Source organism: Euprymna scolopes, chromosome 1, assembly GCF_053919585.1.
Source record: "Euprymna scolopes isolate OS-2025 chromosome 1, ASM5391958v1, whole genome shotgun sequence".
Lineage (NCBI taxonomy): Eukaryota > Metazoa > Mollusca > Cephalopoda > Sepiida > Sepiolidae > Euprymna > Euprymna scolopes.
This window is the reverse complement of record NC_136482.1, coordinates 177,281,479-177,296,742: the sequence shown is the minus strand read 5'-3', so window position 1 is coordinate 177,296,742 and position 15,264 is coordinate 177,281,479. Positions and strand designations below refer to the sequence as shown.

At 34.6% G+C, this 15,264-nt stretch overlaps 1 protein-coding gene across 2 annotated transcripts in view; it reads left to right on the top strand.

The window, feature by feature from the left end:
- Positions 1 to 15,264, top strand: part of LOC145277781 (cyclic nucleotide-gated channel beta-1-like) — a 138,602-nt gene that overhangs the window by 83,747 nt on the left and 39,591 nt on the right. For both annotated transcript variants that reach the window (XM_080129541.1, XM_080129550.1), the window contains exons 9-11: positions 1,092 to 1,214; positions 5,686 to 5,827; positions 13,612 to 13,771. In XM_080129541.1, coding sequence (XP_079985667.1) covers positions 1,092 to 1,214; positions 5,686 to 5,827; positions 13,612 to 13,771 — 425 coding nt within the window. The remainder of the gene's footprint in view (positions 1 to 1,091; positions 1,215 to 5,685; positions 5,828 to 13,611; positions 13,772 to 15,264) is intronic.

Below are 15,264 nucleotides of genomic sequence, written 5' to 3'. Positions count from 1 at the left end.
ACAGCATTACATGTGCTCATTGGGATAGGTAGCACAATTTTAAAAATGGCAATGAATGTTATCAAGGTATGTAAAAAAACACCTAATACAAAAAGTAAGACACTTTATCAAATCTCAACACTAACGTACTGTACACGCAATAACCCTTATCCCTGAATGGATTCTGGGTCTTGATAAGTGGTGACCACCTTGTAAAAAAAAAACAATAACAAGAAGGAATTTAAATAAACTAAAACAAATATATTTTAATAGAAAAGAATAAAGTGGACATAAGTAAAATAAGTTTTAAAACCTAGATATAAAAACAATAAAATTGGGCCAGAGAAAACGTGACTGATAAGTCACCTGTTAGGTTTTTGTGTAGTCAAATACCGTCAGCACAAAGGATTAGTTTGAATATATACAGGTAGTTAGGAGTTAGTCAAGGAGTTTTGTGCGGACGACTTGGAACGAGTAGACGGCCAGGCAAGCTCTTAGCTGGCTGGGAATCGTTCAGCTATAGAAGCATTCAGCTGAATAGATATTATGTAATCCCTGAAAAAGAAATGGCGTGCAATCTCAAAACAAAAAAAGAAGTTGCAACAGAAATGTAGATGTGGAAAAACAATTTGGTTGTCTGAGTTGTCAGGGTAGAAAATGACTTACATTTTCAGAAGCGCGTCTGAAACAATACGGTGATGGTTCCGACCAAAAAAGGTATGTTCTTCAGGGCAAGCAGAAAATGGTGATTTTTATCCTTTTTTAAAAAAAAAAGCAAAAATTATATTTGAACAGGTTCTTAACGTTATTCAGACAATTTATTTTAACGGTATTTAGAAAGCCATTCTTAACCTGAAAATTAGAAATACGGTTTTAAAAAAAAAAGCAAAAATTATATTTGAACATGGTTTCAAGCGTTTTTAACGGTGCTCAGCATATTCCAGTAGTGATGTCAGGTACCAGTCGAGAATGAGCGGATATTTACAAAAAATCCAGTTCATAATATGCACAATTACCAACTTCCAGTTTATACAATGCACTGGAACTGTAAAATTAAATAATGTTTACTTTTTAAATAATGTTTACTTTTTAAATAATGTTTACTTTTTCAGAATTTTCAAGACGATGACTTATATGCTGTTCCTTATTCATATCGAAACCTGTGGTTATTATGCAGTGTCTGACTATGAAGGAATCGGTACAAACAGATGGGTTTATAATGGCTCAGGAAATGCGTTCGTATCTTTTTGTTTTCTTTTTCTTTTTTAGATGGTCCATCTTTATTTATATTTATTGAATACTTTATTTATTAGATGCCAGTAAATAAGATATATTACATAAAACCGTTTGAAGGCAAGAAAAGACTTTTATTCTCAAATGTACCAAAAGAAAATGAAAACAAAAAGAACCATAAATAAACAAACAACTGGAAGAGCCCAGATGAAAAGAGTAAATACCGCTGTCAATTCCGTCATATTTAGCCATCTGGTCAGGGTCTTAGTCAGAGTTGTTAGACTGATTTTTCCAAGGCCAAATTTTTTGAAAAAGTTTGATCTTCAAAAATTGTATTTGACCTTTCGAAAAATTTTGCTTCAAATTTGGCTTCTTTCTGGTTATTTTACCAAAATATTTATTTGATAATAATTATTAAAGAAAAAACTAATTAATTCTTTAAGCAGTTTGGTCTTCAAGTATTGTATGAACTTTTTTTGTATTTTGGACTTTTCTTTACTATTTTACAAATATATATTTGAAATATAATAATTTGGCTAATATTATACAAAGTTGTGACAGATCAAGAAGGATAGAAAAGGCAAGGAGGAGGACACCAACCATACATGCACTGAAATGTTGCAGAAAGCATTAGAACCTTAGGAATGCCACTCAAATTTCATAGAAAGTCAACGCTTGGTATCAGCAAGAAATCAATGGTAAACGGATGTTATGATAACAATCATGTCCATATTTTTTTATTTTCTTTTAAAGTTGATGAGATCCTATTCTTCTGATGAGTTAGGGCGGAATAAATTCAAAACTTTACTTAATAATTGCATGAATGATTCTGCACTACAAAACGGGTGCTGTCAAGAATCGAACGTTTTAATATGCAGAAAGAAGTAAGCGGTAAGATGAACAACATCTTGAAATTTGAAATATAAACTTTTTGTTATTCATTTATATATATATGTGTGTGTGTGTGTGTGTGTGTGTGTGTGTGTGTGTGTGTGTGTGTATATATAAGAGATTAGAACAATAGTCTAAAGAGCAGAGTGTATTTAATGTAATAGTAAAATTACTAGTTTAATTTAATTATAATTTGATTTTTAAATTATCAATCACATTACTAAATATATATATATATATATATATATATATATATATATATATATATATATATATATATATATATATATATATCTCCATTCATTTATTTTTTCACAACTTTTATGCATCATTTATATTAATTGTTGGTGTAGTTCTTGGCTATCACTGAAGACACTATCGTCGTCCAAAATGGTCTTTACTAAAGTCAGGTACCACGCCACAGTATCAGAAATATCATCTCTGTTTCATTGTGACAAAATTCTTGTTATTAAAAAAAAACGAAATATCATTTTACTGATGTTTTTTTGTGATTTTGTCTTATATTTTTTTTTATTATGAATAATAATTATTATTATTATTGTTATTATTATTATTATTATTATTATTATTATTATTACTACTAATAATAATAATACACTCCATCCCCCCCCCCAAAAGTGTCAGCATCAACCAATACCACACCAAATAATCAAGGAGGATCAAGGAAGATGGAAAGATCAAGGAGAGAAACCCCACTGGATGAGTACGTTATTGCGAATCGTCTTGGCTTATTACAGAAGAAAAAGGGAGAAATGAAGGATAGAAGGCCACATTGGCAGAGGCGGCTTGAAGAAAGTATTAAACGGTGGCGGAAAGACATTGAAGAAATAAGAAAAGGAGTTAAACTAGGACAAAAATCCAAGGACGAGCTTAAAAGGAGGTATAGATTGCTGGAAAAAGGAATGAACGTTCTAATAATGTTGAAAGAGAAGGTCCACACTGGTGGTATGAAAATTAGGAACTTTGTTGGAAAAAGTGTTGCATTTCGGCCGAACAACCTTTTCCGGAAAAATCAGTCTCAGCTGTATAAAGAATTAAATCGTAGTAAACAGGCGGGAAATAACAATACTCCAAATGCAAAAGATGCAAGGAAGTTCTGGAGTGGGATTTGGTCTGTCGAAGGGCAATATAATGAGAAGGTTAGCTGGTTGGGAGAAGTCAGAGAAAGGCTGGTTGGGAGAGGTCAGAGAAAGGCTATCAGAAATGCAGCAGATGAAGAACGTTGAGATAACTATCGATGACGTTAAGGCTGGTATACGAAGGATGACAAACTGGAAGGCACCTGGTCCAGATGGAGTGATGGGCTTCTGGTTTAAACAGTTTCCATGCCTTTATCCACCTATAGCTGCTGCTCTGCAAAGGGTTGTAGAGTCGGGAGATATCCCTGATTGGCTTGTGAAGGGAAGAACAACACTGATTAGGAAAGATCCTGCAAAAGGAACAGATGCCAATAATTATAGACCAATTATATGTCTACCATTGATGTGGAAACTGTTGACTGGAATATTTGCGGAGAAAATTTATGAACATCTAGAGAGTAATGGTGTTTTTCCTGACGAACAAAAGGGGTGCCGAAAAGGCTCGAGAGGTACTAAAGAGCAACTACTAATTGATAAAGCAATAATGCAGGATGCGAAAAAGAAGAGGAATCTGAGCATAGCATTGATCGATTACAGAAAGGCTTATGACATGGTTCCTCATTCATAGATACGTGAAACACTATTGATGATGAAGGTTGCTGAGAATGTGGTAGGGCTTTTGGAGACAAGTATGGCTCAATGGAAAACGGTGCTGACAACAAACAGAGAGGAGATGGGGCAGGTTGGCATTAAATGTGGGATATTTCAAAGAGATTCGTTATCGCCACTTCTTTTTGTAATGATAATGATGCCACTGAGCATCCTCTTGAAGAGAGAAAAACTGAGATATAACTTTGGATCTACTGTTTATGGATGATTTGAAAATATTCGGTAGAAATGAAGAGGAAATGGAGAAACTGGTAGAACTTGTGGGTACATACTCAGAAGACATTGGGATGGAGTTTGGGATTAGTAAATGTATGGTGCTGGTGATGAAAAGAGGAGTAAAGGTTCATTCAAATGGAATAGTGCTGCCAAATTGAGAAATCATGAAAGAAATAGAAGATACAGGATATAAGTATTTGGGAGTGCTGGAGGGTGTAGGCATCATGAACAGAGAAATGAAGAAAAATTCAGGAAGGAGTATCTTAGAAGAGTAAAACTAATTGCAAAGTCGAAACTGTATGGAGGAAACCTAATGAAAGCAGTAAATGCATGGGCAGTCAGTATTTTGAGATACAGTGTGGGAATTTTAAAATGGTCTGACAAAGATTTGCATGCAATAGATATCAAAACAAGAAAAGTTTTAGCAATGTTTGGTATATTTCACATTCGAAGTAGCGTAGCAAGGTTGTATCAAAAGAGGAAAGATGGTGGGAGAGGATTGAAAAGTGTAAAAGATTGTGTTAGAACCAAGGAGATGTCATTGAAGGAGCATGTGGTTAGAAGTGAGGAGTGGATACTTAAGGTTGTGGCCAATGAAGTGGAGGTATATGAGACCAAGGCTGATTATGTGAAACGTATGGATAGAGAAAGGGCAGAGGAACTGGCTAGGAAGAAAATGCATGGAAGGTTTTTCCAGGATATAGCAGAAGTGGCTGATGAAAGATCATGGCAATGGCTTAGAGCTGGGTATCTGGCTAAGAGTACTGAAGCTTTTGTTTGTGCAGCACAAGAGCAGGCATTAGGAACACGATTGTTCAAAAAAATGGTTCTAGGAGAGGAAGTTGCTCCAGAATGCCGGATTTGTGGTAAGACCTCAGAGTCAATTGCGCACCTTGCAGCAAGGTGTAGTGGACTGGCCCAGAGAGAGTACCACAAAAGACACGATCGCATGGGACTCCAGATATATTGGGAGGTGTGTAAGAGGGTTGGGGTGGAGTGTGTTGGAAAATGGTTTGAGGAGGTGCTTGGTGAAGTGAGAACAAGTGCGGATGGTAAGGTAGAGGTATGGTGGGACAAAAGTGTCATAACGACCAAGCAATTGGAACATAATCGTCCGGATTTGGTCATCATTGACAAGGTCTCAAAAAACTGGCAGATTGTAAACTTCTCAGTACCCTGGGACAGGAATGTGAGAGAGAAGGAGAATGAGAAGTGGAGCAATTATGCTCCATTGGCCTTGGAGATAAGGCGTATACACAGGGTTAAAACACAAATAATCCCAGTCGTAGTTGGTACACTAGGAGTATTATCAAGTCGTCTGGAAGGACAATTGAAAAAACTACAAATCCCCGATGTTTTAGGCGGCATTCAAACCTCTGCAATTATAGGTACCACCAACATCCTTAGGAAAACCCTTGATCTTTAAAGCTCCTGGTTTGAAGCCGGGATTAAGGGAAACCCTCTGGAAATGAATCCCATCCCTTTCCAGAGAGACGTTCATAAACGAAATCAGAATTATTATTATTATTATTATTATTATCATCATCATCAGCAGCAGCAGTTTAAAATAGATTCTCTCTTTTTTTTCTAATTACAGTTACATTCGATGCTTTTATTTGGCTACAAAAACGGCAACCTCGATTGGGAATAATCCAAAACCAACAAATCAACTGGAATTTATATTCATGACTTTTTACTGGCTTTCAGGAGTTTTTGTTTTTGCTCTTTTAGTCGGTCAGGTGAGTTTCTATACCATTTTCTTTCTCTATTGTTTTTGGAGGGGGGGACAACATTTTTTTTGCGTTATTGAATTTGTTTCCATCATTATTGTTCTTGTGTGAAGAGCCATTCTTGTAATAGAAAAATGATCCAAATAGACTTGATAATCTAGTGGAGGATGCCATTTTTTTCTTCCCTGCAACTTCTTTTCTACAAAAGAGACGTTGCGAGCCTTTCTTTGCTTTATCGTTATTTTCATGGCAAGTGCTCATCTGAGCTCCATACTATGATCCCCCCCACCAAACTTTCATGAAAAACTTTTGTCTAGCTAAAACCACTATCAATAATTCCCCTCCCCTCTTTATCTGTGCCTAAACCTAAATGTAGATTCCATGAACAAAGCTTCTTTCTTAGAACTGCACACCTGTGGAACTCTCTTCCATTTGACTGCTTTCCAGCTGACTACAACTTGGTCATCTTCAAATCCAATGCAAACAAATTCTTGATGAGCCATTTCCTTAATTTCCACTACTAATGATGACTACGATATTGTCCCATTGACTACTGTATGCTTATCCTTGAGTGGCCTCCAAGCCTTGATAAATGGTGACTCCTATATATATATATAAAAAAAAAAGATGGACAAAAGAAATAATTCTATTGTAAAGATTAGAAAATTATCTAATTATGAATATGAAATGTAGTTGTCCCAAGCACAAATTAGCAAAACTTATCCAGTCAGAGCAGCTTTAAATTGTAAAGAATTCCAGGTAAAGAATAGTGTATTAATCAAATTAGGGTCAGCAGTGGAACTCCTCTTGTGTCAAGATAAAAAGCTATCACTGAAAAATTCAAAGAGATTCAGTATATTTTATACAGCAATTCTGGTACCTGATTGGTGTGTTTTTATCACCTTTGGCTATAAATATAGTCGTCCAAATTTTTGTGATCATTCCAAGTACAATTATTCCAAAGATATTGGAACAATGGTGATTTTGAGGACCAATGAAAATTTGGCAATCATGTTCAAAGAAACTATTGAACAAGAGAGAGGAACTAGTATAGAAATGCTAACATAAAAACATATTTTGAAATTGTTGATGAGATAGAAAGATTTCACATATAGGTATTAATTGAATTATAATAACAGTGAAAATGATTTAAATAAGAAACGCTGTCACAATAGAAAAATTATTTGGATACCAAATGAGGCATGAAATTCTCATATGATAACGTTTATTAGGGTGTATTTTTAGAGGCGGCAAACCTTAAATTGATAACCATATTTTCTTTAATTGCAGATTTGGCAACTATCGGTTATTTTGAGTTTAGCTTGATTATGCAATTTATCATGAAGAAACTGACACCCAGGCAGTGTTTACACATTGCAAATGACATGATCAATTTACTGAAAGAAGCATTTGATGAATAAATACTTTCATGAAATGGACCTGTCAACTGGCCAGCTTGTTCATGTGATTTAACCCCATTAGACTATTTTGTTTCGGGATATATAAAATCCCATGTCTACACTGATAAATAAAATACAATAGACCACTTGGAAGACAATATTCGACATGTTAAGGCTGAAATACAGCCTAATTTAATGCATACAGTTTGTGAAAATTAAACCTCTGGATTACGGTATTTTTGTGTGAGCCTTGGGGGCCATATGCCCGTAATAGTATTTAAATTGTAAATGCCAAGAATGAATGACATATTTGTATGATGAAAATATTTTTCTGTGATTTATTTTAATTTAAAGTTTGCCACCTCTAAAAAAACGCCTTATACATATATATGAGAACTAAATACATAATATATCATAAAATTAAATATTGTTGTGACAGAATGTATGAAAACGACAGAAAGGAAAAACAACTAAACACCGAAAAAAATTCAAATGAAATGAGAGATTGACCGGTTTCATTTGACTCAACAAATGTTTTTGTTCATTGATCTGTATGAAACTGGTCAATCTCTCATTTGATTTTATTTCTTCCTATTTGATTGTTTTTAATTTGTCTTTTTCATAGACACACACACACACACACACACACACACACACACACACACACACATATTTAAGTATATTGATGATATGAACTAAAAACAGTAAAATACATAAATAAAATTATATCAACATTATAAGGAGTCTATGCAGATCGACCAGTTTTCAACATTAACATGTCATCACTGGGACTCCAAAATGAATTTCAAAATCTCCAAAATGAGATATTTTATAGAGATTTTAGTCGGCATAGTATGGGCATAAACTCCCATTGAAAAATTCAGTACTTATGTAGAATATGGATCATGTTGAAATAATAAGATCATTATTTAGAAACCCATTCTTAACAGAACTTTTTAAATTACTCTGTACTTTCAAGAGATACCATAAAAATTGAATTTAACTTAAAAATCCTATCTATTAGGTTGGTGCAAACATAATGTCGTTTTTTGACATTCAACTTCAAAAGATCATAATTCTTTTCATAATAAACTTTATTAATCGAAATACAAACCATTAGAATCGACTCATTTTTGCCAACGAGAAACAAGTTTATTTATCTCATTAGCATAGAAATCCAGAGTTCTGGAAGCAGTGAAGTCATTGCAAGCTGATTCGGCATCTTCTTGGCTTTTGAAACATTTTTCATGCAGGAAATTGTCACAATGCTTGAAAAGTGATAATCGGTGGGTGAGAGGTCCAGTGAATATGGCAGATGAGGGAGAGTCAGAGTCTCATAGTCCAATTCGTTCAGCTTCTTCAAGGTCAGTAGAGAAACATGTGGGTGAGAATTATCGTGGAGGAGAATTGGTCCCTTCGTATTGACTAATCTCGGGCACATAAATTGGAGCTTCTGGTGCATTTTGTCAATTTGTCGTCAGTATTTCTCTATCGTAATCATTTCCCCCGTATTTAAGAAGCTGAGATGGAGTGTTGTGCCGAACGTTGCCGATTATCATAGAGGTTCCACTTCTCATTCACACGTCACAATGACGAACGACTGTTGAGTGGTTGACCTTGAGTTTAACAGCAACTTTTTGTGTGGTTTTGTGAGGATCAAGGCTTTCAAATGTTCATTATCAACTGCAGTCGGCCGGCCATGACCATCTTCATCTTTGAGGCTCTCGTCACCATTGCGAAATTTTTTTAAACTCTATGGTGGTTCCTGGGCCAAATGCATCATTAATATTATGAGCTGTCTCGGCAGCTTTTCGGCCTAGTTTGAACTGGAACAAGAAAATCATGCAGATTTGAATTTTGTCTATGCTGTCAAAAAGCCTGCAAAAAAAATGAATGAAGAGATTGAGAATGGTAATGAATAACATGATTCGATAGATCAAAAAAAAGCGCTTAAAAATGATATATAACATATTTATATATATAAATGAATTAATTCAGAAATCATATATAAAACTAACATATGTGAGAAAACGATATCGTTTTTTGCACCAAGTTGATAAACAAATAGCATGGTCCATATTTTGCAAAGTATCGAAAATTCAAATAGTTCTGATTTTTATTAAATTTCAACCATATTCATTATGTACTTGTTAGGCAACATTGCTTGAAACATAAAGAGGCCTATTGGTACCATGTAACACTGCCTGTTGCAAGATCAGATAATTTGTCACTAAACTGGTCAAAGAACAAGTAAACTCACCAATTGGGTCAACAGTCAGCATCACCCTGAAGGAAATGAGATGACATACTTATCACTCTCATGCAGCCAAACTGATACTAAAGCATACAGCATAATCCTGACACATCAGTTCTCATTAGATTGCTGAAGTTAAGTGACTCTGAGCCTGGTCAGTATTAAATGGGTGACTATTTAGGAATAACATGCACTGTGGGAGATCAGCAATACCTCCCTTCAAAAAACTACCATCTGAGTGGTATTCAACTTGTAATTTGGAACAGCATGTGAATTTGATATTCACTAGAAACTTTCTCCTTCAGAAAAGCTGGTTGAAACTGCCTAGGGCATGTGCCACATTAGGAACAGAAAACTAATACCAAACGTCAGGAGGCAAATTGGGTAATCCAGAGTTTTCATACATGCACCTTTCGATTCGAGGATACATCCACCTTTAAGTGATGATTCTTCAAATTATCTCTTTAAAACTATGCATCTGTAGGAAAAATCATAACTTACCTGACTAGTGTGTGTGTGTGTGTGTGCGTGTGTGCTTTGTAGAGTTCAGTTGCTTGTAACAAAAAAATGGTGACTTGCAGTTGCTTTTGTGCTTGACAAGCATGCATGAATAACACAGATTCTCACTGTTTCTATTCAAATGGGTTTATACCAGGTACATAAAAGGAACCATGAAAGGAGCAGGAGGTTGTTGGAAGAAGACATATTACAGAGACAGACAGGTGCAGCAGACAGTTTAAATCAATTAGAAAAACTGTAGGCAGAAAAGATCACACAACTTTATTGAAACTAACTTTCAAATGAGAACATCTGTAGTAATCATAAATGAAGACTTTGTATAAGTAAAAGAGTTATCTACTCCTGATACAGGAAGTAACAGGGAGTTATCTTTCCCTTAGGACTATATAAGAACAGATAGAAGCAGCCATTTGCTTTTTGAATGGAAATCAGGACATCTTCCATACTTATTTTCTCATATAGAGAAATATCTCTGCTAGGGGATTTGGTTTCCTATTGATCAATCAGCCTGTTGATATTCACCGATGCCTGGTATCACAGCCATGGCGTGAGCATAGATATATATCTCTCAACTGTTAACAAAAAAATAAAGTGTCAGTCATTAGCAATATGAAGACTGGTTTCAACATTTAATATAGAAACATAATTTTTTAGGTGTGTATGCTCTGTCATCCCACGAGAGAAGAATGGTAAAGTTTGTTTTGGATTCTGGAATTAACTGAGAGTCTTTCTGGACTGAGGAAATAATGTTCCTTAAAAAAAATTAAGGCAAAAAGGAATAAAATTTTCATGAGAATTTATGTGCATGAGGTGCGCAAAGTCATGTAAGTGCTTTTACATCCCACAAGATGGAATTAGCAGCATTGTTTACCAGTAAAACTGCATCTTGAACTGGTTGGACTGGTTTTATTTGCATGCACAAAAGTTTATATAGTAGATCCCCAGAACATTGATTGTATCACTACACACAGAGTATAACATAGTCCTTTTATCGTATGTGTGCAGATAGGCAAATTATGACATCGTGTCTTTGCGTGTTGAAAATGGTGATTGTTGTTAGAATGTCTCTTCCAGAAATTTGTTTCGGCCAAATAAAGTGGTCTTTTTCGGAATCATAGTCAACAGAGAGAATCCAGAAAACAACGAGGAAAGATGTTCCCTTTCTCTCTTCTGTCCCTCAAGCATCAACTATCTTTGCCTGAAGATAACTACCGACAGACTTTCTATCTTTTTATTTTCTTCATTTGGACACTATCCAACTTTCTTCCACCACTACTGAATGGTATATATAATGAAAAAAAATCCTTTTGTTGTTATAAAAAAGGTTTTATTTTTCGTTTCATATAATGATTGTTGTTACATAGAACTAATATATACACATGCGTCTCATTTCTATAATTTTCTTTAAATTAAAATTTTTTTTTGATTGAATTATAAATATACAACTGAATAAATAGAATGCAGTATTAACTTCTTCCGGCATTTTGTGATCTGAAGATTTGGATTATTTTAATAATTTGAACTTTTATTCTCACCGTGGTTGTTATATTCACAATTCGGCTTCAATGTGTGGATTCCACGTTTATACTCTGGTCTCATGATCATCATTGCATTGGTGCATTATGTGAGATCCCCAGAATAATACAGTACCAACTGTGATGCTTAATACTATATGATTCTGGGGGTTTATGTGAACTCTAGCTTTACCAAATAGTAACTAATTATCCTTCCTAGATATGTTAAGTGCTCTAACTGGGCAAAGAGCCCTGATGGTGAGGCTTCAGAATATGCTGACTGCACCCCTGCTGAGGGTAAAAGTCCCTCAATGGGGTTACTTGTTGATTGTAGGTAGCGACTCGTGATGCCCTAGGATGTGATCCTGGTGGTTGAAGGATTAGGAGGCTAGAGTTTAGCACATCCACTGCCCAACACACTACTTTAGCCTTTACACAGGCTAGACGGGTAGCTGGATGGACCCCCGATTCGATCAATCTGTCCAACTTTTTTCCACCTATACCAAACGGTTTACATAATTAAATAAATGCTTTTGTTGTTATCATAGAAAAAGGTTTTGTTTTTCCCTTTATGCAATAGTTTTTTGTATATACTATTTGTATATACAAGTGTGTCTTATTTCTATAAATCTATCTCTAGGGGACAGCACCAACCATAATAAATATGGAATCAGTTATCTACTTTGAATCTTTTTTTAATTTGATGTATTTTTTTTATTATAATGAACAAGTTCTTTTTTTTATTCTTTTATTGTTGCTATAAAAAAGATTTTGTTTTTTTCTTTCATGCAATATTTTTTGTTGATCCATCGACTGTTACATGAGAAGGGCTGCCTCCTTCTCATGTAGGTAAGAAGGCAGACTAGATAAGTGAAAATGATATTGGGAAAAGCCTAGAATCGAACCCTGTAGGCAAGTGTTAAAAGAATTGATAATTGAAATCCTAGGAATGCAGTCAATTGTTAATTCTTTTAGAAATAACTGAATATTAAATATGTCAGTTAAAAGAATGGACAATGTGAGTCTATAAAGAATGATTAAAATAGATATTGAACAATTAAAATTGAGAATTCTTTGTTTGCCAAAAGTGTGTTTGGACAGACATATGTAAAATCCATGTGAAAATTTAGTCACTTTGGACATCATAAACAAAGAAGATTCTCAATATATTGAGATGAGGTTCGAAGTTAGGCAGATGTCAATCACAGTCACAGTGATAGAGTCAGTTAGAGACAAGAGTTGGGAGCGACTTAGCGGAACTGATCCCCTTAGAGGCGAAGGGGGAGAAGAGTAGACCATGTAGTCATACAAGTTTGAATTCCTGACATCATCAATCAGCTGACGGATAAATAAAGAAATTATTTAATATTTTGTAACTGGTTGTCTTTGTGTCGTCATTCCACCAACTGAAACGTAAATGTGTTTGTCTATCATCATTTGTAAACGAACTTTGTATAACTCTCCCCTCAAGTAATGTATCTCCCCTCCTCTGTGTTAACAAGAAGTGTATAAATGTCCCAGCTCCATATTAATAATATGAAGTCCCTAAGAATCGTCACAGTCATCATGACAAAGGAGAGATTGGATCTAGTAATTTACTCCCGTTCGTCTGTTCACACTTTTCTCAATAACTATGCCTTGGATTATTTTTTAATTTTACTCAAACATTAGTCACGGTGAAAGTAAATTTTTGCCAGAATGGATTTTTCAGTATAGCTCTGGTTGCTTCCCTAGGGGTCATTATAGGGGTAAAATTGCCCCAAAAATGTTCATGCATTCGTTTGTTCACACTTTTCTCAATAACCACTCCTTGAATGTTGTTTAAATTTTGCACAAACATTAGTCATGGTGAAAGTAATTTTTTGCTCATGGAGGGGGACCCTGCATGCTCAGCTTGTTACATATAAAAGTTTGTCTGATTTCTATAAATCTACGTCTAAGAGAATTTTTAAAATTGATATATATGTAATAAACAAGGTTTTTTTTTTAATATTTTCTAAATTTGATGGGATAAATTTTAACTTTTAAAAATTTGATTCGTAATTTGAAAAAAGTTTGTTTTTTTCTCAAATTTCATTTTACAATAAATGTTTTTCTTTTATTTAGATCCGAGATATTGTCCATGCTGCTGGCCAAGTAGAAGCGAGTTATCGTAAACAGATGGACATTACGTTTTGGTATATGCAGTCCATAAACTTACCAAAGGAAATTCAAGAACGAGTCCGAAATTGGTTCAACTACAATTGGGAGCAACAAAAAACTTTAGGTAAAAATAAAATGAAAATATTTGTATGCATCAGTTTGTTTATCTTGTAAAATGTACGAGGGGCGTTCGGAAAGTAATGCCTCTTATTTTTTTTATTCCGCCCAAATGGATCAGAGGAGATTGCAAATTGCATCATTATGATGACTGAACTTATACATCCATGACCTGACAGCTTAACTCTCTGTTGCAGATACTGATGGTGTGAGACTCTAAGAAAATCAACCCATGTCATGGAAATCCATCAGAAACAGAGATGCATCATTGAATTCCTTGTAAAAGTGCATTGAGAATGATGGTGACTATGTAGAAAAATAAATTCTGAAGCACAAAAGGTAGCTCGTTATAATGGTACCATTCTCGTCTTCATAGCTCTTCAACTTTTGTAATTAAAGATAAAAAAAATATGAGGCTTTACTTTTGAAACGACCCTTGTATATTATAACTATTATATTTTATACTTATTATGTATAATATGGATAATATAATATATATATATATATTATGGATACTCCTATAATTTTTTTTTTTGTGTGTATTGATATCCATATTAAAAACCCTTTTTCTGTTTATTTAAAAAGAAAATACAACTTTGTCATATATGTTGACATTGTAGAACCTGTTAAATTGGAAACTCTTTTTTAGACCCTATCTAAGAGGGAGAGACTAGTTATAGATGCCCGAGCCCAGATGTGGCAACAATACTCCATGCATGGGAAAATGGTGGCTTTGTAGAGATACAGGATACTGTCAGATGTGAGTAGTTTTCTAGCATGGTAGAGAGAGCCCACTTTTTAGATTGGATGCCATATATAGATTAAAATAGTGACTAGATATCATTTCTTTTTTAATTGTTGATTCAATAAAAAAAATATTATGTTTTGGAAATTTTGAGATGAGAATTGATAATTTGAATTATTTGAACTACTATTCTCATCTTGATTGCTATTTTGTTTACCTCCTCTTCAGGGGGTGTGACACAAGGTCAAGTGTAGGTTTGATGAAAGTGTTCCTGTGATTCAAACTCAGCATATTCAAGTTTTCAGTTTTGGGTCGTTAATTACTTAGTCACCCCTCCTCATCTTGGTTATTATATACATACCTTTTCTGTGTGGCCCCATGGCTTAGCAGTTAAAGACATTGATTAACAATCAGTTCTAAATTACACTATTCTGGAGGTTGAAAGTTCAATTCTTACTACAGGTGATTATCAACCTCCAGAATAGTGTAATTTAGAACTGATTGTTAATCAATGTCTTTAACTGCTAAGCCATGGGGCCACACAGAAAAGGTATGTATATATATATTTTTTTTTATTACATTTTCACCCCAAACAAGGCACATTACCACTTTGGTGTGGGGGGCTACTATCAGGGGCAACAACTACTGGGGTACTATGTAGGGATTTGGGCAACAAAATATCGGTTCACGTTACACTGAACTTCTGCATGTCAGTACAGTTGGGGAAGCAGGGATTCCAAAGTCTAGCGGTTCTG